General features: G+C 42.7%; 1 protein-coding gene across 1 annotated transcript in view; it reads left to right on the top strand.

Moving 5' to 3' along the window:
• The window catches only part of slc47a1 (solute carrier family 47 member 1), a 48660-nt gene extending 42784 nt beyond the window's left edge, over window positions 1-5876 (top strand). The window contains exons 15-17 of the mRNA XM_031807987.1: window positions 2615-2709; window positions 3359-3472; window positions 5055-5876. Of these exons, the coding sequence (XP_031663847.1) occupies window positions 2615-2709; window positions 3359-3472; window positions 5055-5366 (521 nt within the window). The 3' untranslated portion in view covers window positions 5367-5876. The remainder of the gene's footprint in view (window positions 1-2614; window positions 2710-3358; window positions 3473-5054) is intronic.
• Window positions 5877-7493: the final 1617 nt, after the last annotated feature.

Genomic DNA, 7493 nt, shown 5'->3' on the forward strand with positions numbered 1-7493 from the left:
TGGAGGGAAGCTAAAGCCATTCCGCTACCAAAGAATAGTAAAGCCCCCATTACTTTCTAAAATAACCACCCAATCAGTCTGTTACCAACCCTTAGTAAACTTCTGGGAAAAAAATGATTTGATCAGATACAATGCTATTTCACAGTAAACAAATTGACAACAGACTTTCAGCACGATTATAGGGAAGGACATTCAACAAGCACAGCACTTACACAAATGACTGATGATTGGCTGAGAGAAATTAATGATAAAATAATTGTGGGGGGTATGTTGTTAGACTTCAGTGCAGCTTTTGAAATTATTGATCATAGTCTGCTGCTGGAAAAACTGATGTGTTATGGCTTTACACCCCCTGCTATAATGTGGATAAAGAGTTACCTGTCTAACAGAACACAGAGGGTGTTCTTTAATGGAAGTCTCTCAAACATAATCCAGTTAGAATCAGGAGTTTCCCAGGGTAGCTGTTTAGGCCCCTTACTTTTTAAAGGTTTTACTAACGACTTGCCACTGACTTTGAGTAAAGACAGAGTGTCTATGTATGCTATGTCAGCTACTGAAATGACTGCAACACTCAACAAAGAGCTGCAGTTAGTTTCAGAGTGGGTGGCAAGGAATAAGTTAGCCCTAAATATTTATACAACTAAAAGCATTGAATTTGGAACAAAACACTCACTAAACCCTAAAACTCAACTAAATATTGTAATAAATAACATGCAAATTCAGCAAGTTGAGATGACTAAACTGCTTGGAGTAATACTAGATTTTAAACTGTCATAGTCAAAACATATTGATGCAGTAGTAGCTAAGATGGGGAGAAGTCTGTCTATAATAAAGCGCTACTCTGCCTTCTTAACAACACTATCAACAAGGCAGGTCCTACTGGCTCTAGTTTTGTCGCACCTGGACTACTGTTCAGTCGTGTGGTCAGGTGCCACAAAAAAGGACTTCGGAAAATTGCAATTGGCTGAGAACAGGGCAACACGGCTGGCCGTTGGATGTACACAGAGAACTAATATTAATAATATGCATGTCAATCTCTCCTGGCTCAAAGTGGCGGAGAGATTGACTTCATCACTACTGTTATTTATGAGAGGTATTGACATGTTGAATGCACCGAATGGTCTGTTTGAACTACTGGCACACAGCTCGGACACACATGCATACCCCACAAGACATGCCACCAGAGGTCTCTTCACAGTCCCCAAGTCCAGAACAGACTATGGGAGGCACACAGTACTACATAGAGCCATGTCTACATGGAACTCTATTCCACATCAAGTAACTGATGCAACCGCCATCAATTAAAGACAGTACTATGCAGCCATCTTTATCGACCTGGCAAAGGCTTTCGACTCTGTCAATCACCGTATTCTTATCAGCAGACTCAACAGCCTTGGTTTCACTAATGACTGCCTCGCTTGGTTCACTAACTACTTCTCAGACAGAGTTCAGTGTGTCAAATCGGAGGGCCTGTTGTCCGGACCTCTGGCAGTCTCTATGGGGGTACCACAGGGTTCACTTCTCGAGCCGACTCTTTTCTCTGTATATATCGGGTGATTCCCTGATCCACCTCTACGCAGACGACACCATTCTGTATACATCTGGCCCTTCTTTGGACACTGTGTTAACTAACCTCCAAAAGATCTTCGATGCCATACAACACTCCTTCCATGGCCTCCAACTGCTCTTAAACGCTAGTAAAACCAAATACATGCTTTTCAACCGTTCGCTGCCTGCATCCGCCCGCCCGACTAGCATCACTACGCTGGACGGTTCGGAAATAGAATATGTGGACAACGACAAACACCTAGGTGTCTGGCTAGACTGTAAATTAGTAATGTAGATATGTTGTAGTGGTGGAGTAGGGGCCTGAGGGAACACAGTGTGTTGTGAAAAAACAAAATGTATAATCAGCTTTAATTTTGCTGGACCCCAAGAAGAGTAGCTGCTGCTTTGGCAGGAACTAATGGGGATCCATAATTAACCCCAGGAAGAGTAGCTGCTGCCTTGGCAGGAACTAATGGGGATCCATAATAAATCCCAGGAAGAGTAGCTGCTGCCTTGGCAGGAACTAATGGGGATCCATAATAAACCCCAGGAAGAGTAGCTGCTGCCTCGGGCAGGAACTAATGGGGATCCATAATAAACCCCAGGAAGAGTAGCTGCTGCCTTGGCAGGAACTAATGGGGATCCATAATAAATACATATACCTCCATCTCTATCACTACCTCCACCTTAATCTATAGCTCTACATCTACCCCTACCTCCATCTCTATCACTACCTCCACCTTAATCTCTAGCTCTATATCTAACTCCATCTATGTCACTACCTCCACCTTAATCTCTAGCTCTACATCTAACTCCATCTCTATCACTACCTCCACCTTAATCTCTAGCTCTACATCTACCTTCATCTCTATCACTACCTCCACCTTAATCTCTAGCTCTACATCTACCTCTACCTCCATCTCTATAACTACCTCCACCTTAATCTCTAGCTCTACCTCTACCTCCATCTCTCTATCTATATCACTACCTCAGTCTTTATTTGACACTGATCTAGTGTGTGACAACTCTGTGATTGTGTGAGGTGTGTGTGTGCTCCACCTGTCAGGTTTGTGGGTAGGTCTCTTCATCTGTGTCATCCTCCAGACTGGGTTCTTCATCGTCATCATCTTCAAACTCAACTGGCAGCTTGTCGCCAAGGAGGTAGGGTACTCTGACCTCCCTGTTTGTCTGTCTGTCAGTTCTTCTCTGCTTGTTGGTATTGTCTGTCTGTCTGTTCTCTTGTTGTTGGTATTGTCTGTCTGTCTGTCTGTCTGTCTGTCTGTCTGTCTGTTCTTCTCTTGTTGTTGGTATTGTCTGTCTGTCCGTCTGTCTGTCCGTCCGTCCGTCCGTCTGTCTGTCTGTGGCAAATAAAATTCAAAACTGGATGGTGTTCAGAGATAAATGGGAGGGATTGAGGGGAGCTGAAAGAATGGGACTAGATGGTGTTCATAGATAGATGGGAGGGATTGAGGGGAGCTGAGGGGATGGGACTGGATGGTGTTCAGAGATAGATGGGAGGGATTTAGTGGGGCTGAAGGATGAGATTAAGAACAAATTTAAGATAACTATTGTAAAATACATTGTGTCCGTAAAATGTATATGGTATGTATAAACTGGAAGTTACTACAATTAGGGGAGGGGTTGTAGGGTTAGGGGAAAATAATAAAGATGGAAAATATATATATTTTTATATATATGGGGCATTGGAAATGATGCAGCCAATTAAATTGATTGAAAATACAATCTATCTGCAATAATAAAGCAGATCTACCCCCCAAGTCTACTGACTAACAACCAACTGATTCCTCAGGCCCAGATGCGTGCTGGGAAGAGTGGGCTGGTAACGTGTGTTCCAGCGAAGCCTCCTATTGGACAGCCGCTGGTTAAAACTCTGCTTCCAGAAGGTTCTCGAAGCACTGACATGGTGAGGGAATATATGTGTGTGTCCAGCATCCATGCATATGTGCTCTATAGTCTGTGTTAAATGCCATGTGTCCTGTACCCCCATCTTAATACCATGTGTCCTGTACCTCATCTTAATACCATGTGTCCTGTACCTCATCTTAATACCATGTGTCCTGTACCTCATCTTAATACCATGTGTCCTGTACCTCATCTTAATACCATGTGTCCTGTACCTCATCTTAATGCCATGTGTCCTGTACCTCATCTTAATACCATGTGTCCTGTACCTCATCTTAATACCATGTGTCCTGTACCTCATCGTAATACCATGTGTCCTGTATCTCATCTTAATGCCATGTGTCCTGTACCTCATCTTAATACCATGTGTCCTGTACCTCATCTTAATACCATGTGTCCTTTACCTCATCGTAATACCATGTGTCCTGTACCTCATCTTAATGCCATGTGTCCTGTACCTCATCTTAATACCATGTGACCTGTACCTCATCTTAATACCATGTGTCCTGTACCTCATCTTAATACCATGTGTACTGTACCTCATCTTAATGCCATGTGTCCTGTACCTCATCTTAATACCATGTGTCCTGTATCTCATCTTAATGCCATGTGCCCTGTACATCATCTTAATACCATGTGTCCTGTACCTCATCTTAATACCATGTGTCCGTTACCTCATCTTAATGCCATGTGCCCTGTACATCATCTTAATACCATGTGTCCTGTACCTCATCTTAATACCATGTGTCCTGTACCTCATCGTAATACCATGTGTCCTGTATCTCATCTTAATGCCATGTGTCCTGTACCTCATCTTAATACCATGTGTCCTGTACCTCATCTTAATACCATGTGTCCTTTACCTCATCGTAATACCATGTGTCCTGTACCTCATCTTAATGCCATGTGTCCTGTACCTCATCTTAATACCATGTGTCCTGTACCTCATCTTAATACCATGTGTCCTGTACCTCATCTTAATACCATGTGTACTGTACCTCATCTTAATGCCATGTGTCCTGTACCTCATCTTAATACCATGTGTCCTGTACCTCATCTTAATACCATGTCTCCTGTTCCTCATCTTAATGCCATGCGTCCTGTACCTCATCTTAATGCCATGTGTCCTGTACCTCATCTTAATACCATGTGTCCTGTACCTCATCGTAACACCATGTGTCCTGTATCTCATCTTAATGCCATGTGTCCTGTACCTCATCTTAATACCATGTGTCCTGTACCTCATCTTAATACCATGTGTCCTGTACCTCATCTTAATACCATGTGTCCTGTACCTCATCTTAATGCTGTGTGTTTAGTGAGTCCTGTACCTCATCTTAACGCTGTGTGTTTAGTGAGTCCTGTACCTCATCTTAATGCTGTGTATTTAGTGAGTCCTGTACCTCATCTTAATGCTGTGTGTTTAGTGACTCCTGTACCTCATCTTAATGCTGTGTGTTTAGTGAGTCCTGTACCTCATCTTAATGCTGTGTGTTTAGTGAGTCCTGTACCTCATCTTAATGCTGTGTGTATAGTGAGTTCTGTACCTCATCTTAATGCTGTGTGTTTGTGTGCATCTCCAGTCCCAGCCAGAGAGCGATGAATCCAAACCACCTGGTTACACGCCAGTCAGCACCCAGGGAGGAGGAGGAAGTGGGGAAGAACAGCAGGAGGGCCCAGGTGTCCAGTACAAAGGTCTGCTGTCTGCCTCCCAGCTGGTCCTGAGGAGAGGTTTCACTCTGCTGACTGCGTTATTCCTCCTGGCCACAGGGGTCGCTGTTCACCTGGCCTGTCCCCCTCCTGCACCCTCCATCCACAGCCTCTCTAACCTCACCCTGGACTGGACCAACTCTTCTACCCCCACACCCCTCCTGGAGCTCACCTCACCCCTCTGAGACAGGAGAGAGGGGGGAAGGAGGGGGGAGAGGAGAGGGGTAGAGGGACTGGGTTGAGTCTCTGCAGGGACCAATGGTGTCTGTATGAACTGAACAGCACAGTGCTGGGGTCCAGCTGCCCCCATCTCCTCTCCCCCCGTGGCTGCCTGCACTGCTGTCCTCTCTTCTTCTATACTACTGTTCCTTCTAAAGATATATTTTTAGTCTCCCAACATGTTTCCATTATGTTTGTCTTTCATTGTGATGTCTACTCAGTCTAATGTAGAACAGTTTTAATCTGGAAGCATGGAATCAGTGTAAATGTCTGATTTCCAATATATGAGATTATTTCCAATTGTATGTTGATGTGTGTGTACTTGTTTCTACAGTGTAAAGTCACTGCACTTGGCCTATTACCAGTTGAAACAGTGCTTTCAAATTGTCAAATAAAAGACTAACCGTGAGTTCTCAATGAAATGTCCAGCCAAATGACCGGCGGTCAGATCAATAAAACGTATTCTATATGGGTGAGATGTCAGGTACATTGTCTGTCTAAGTATTCACTGTAAACATGCTCGGGACATTAGCATCGCATCTACAGTAAACCTATTCTAGGGGCATTAGCATCGCATATAAACCCATGCAAGGGGCATTAGCATCATATAGCATTAGCATCATATACAGTATAAACCCATGCTAGGGATGTTAGCATTGTATATAAACCCATGCAAGGGGCATTAGCATCATATAGCATTAGCATCATATACAGTATAAACCCATGCTAGGGACATTTGAATGCCAAGAGTGTGCAAAATATAAAATATAAAATATAAAATATAAAATATAAATTATATTTTGAATTGTTTAACACTTTTTTAGTTGAAACATGATTCCATATGTGTAATTTCATAGTTTTGATGTCTCCACTTTATTCTACTTATTGTCGAAAATAGTAAAATAAAGGAAAACCATTGAAGGATGTGTTCTAATTCTTGACTGGTTCTGTGTATATACACTACAGTTCAACATTTTGCGGTCACTTAGATATTTCTGTGTTTTTTAAAGAAAAGCTATTTTTTTTGTTCAATAACATCAAATTGATCTGAAATACAGTGTAGACATTGTTAAATTGTACCCGCAAAACACCTAGTCTCAACATCAACAATGAAGAGGTGACTCTAGGCAGAGTTGCAAAGAAAAAGCCATATCTCAGACTGGCCAATAAAAATAAAAGATTAAGATGGATAAAAGAACACAGACACTGGACAGAGGAACTCTGCCTAGAAGGCCAGCATCCCGGAGTCGCCTCTTCACTGTTGATGTTGAGACTGGACAGAGGAACTCTGCCTAGAAGGCCAGAATCCCGGAGTCGCCTCTTCACTGTTGACGTTGAGACTGGACAGAGGAACTCTGCCTAGAAGGCCAGCATCCCGGAGTCGCCTCTTCACTGTTGACATTGAGACGGGTGTTTTGTGGGTACTATTTAATGAAGCTGCCAGTTGAGGACATTTGAGGCGTCTGTTTCTCAAACTAGACACTCTAATGTACTTGTCCTCTTGCTCAGTTGTGCACCGGGGCCTCCCACTCCTCTTTCTATTCCGGTTAGGGCCAGTTTGTGCTGTTCTGTGAAGGGAGTAGTACACAGCAAAGTACGAGATCTTCAGTTTCTTGGGATTTCTCAAATGCAATAGCCTTCAAATCTCAGAACGAGAATAGACTGATGAGTTTCAGAAGAAAGGTCTTTTGTTTTTGGCCATTTTGAGCCTATAATCAAACCCACAACTGCTGATGCTCCAAATACTCAACTAGTCTAAAGAAGGCCAGTTGTATTGCTTCTTTAATCAAGACAACAGATTTAAGCTGTGCTAACATAATTGCAAAAGGGTTTTCTATCAATTAGCCTTTTAAAATGATAAACTTGGATTAGCTAACACAATGTGCCATTGGAACACAGGAGTGATGGTTGCTCTGTACTCCTATGTAGATATTCCATAAAAAATTTGCCGTTTCCAGCTACAATAGTCATTTACAACATTAACAATGTCAATACTGTATCTCTGAACAATTTGATGTTATTTTAATGGAAAAGAAAATGTGCTTTTCTTTCCAAAAACAAGGACATTTCTAAGTGACCCCAAACTTTTGAAG

This window comes from Oncorhynchus kisutch, linkage group LG28 (genome assembly GCF_002021735.2).
Source record: "Oncorhynchus kisutch isolate 150728-3 linkage group LG28, Okis_V2, whole genome shotgun sequence".
Lineage (NCBI taxonomy): Eukaryota > Metazoa > Chordata > Actinopteri > Salmoniformes > Salmonidae > Oncorhynchus > Oncorhynchus kisutch.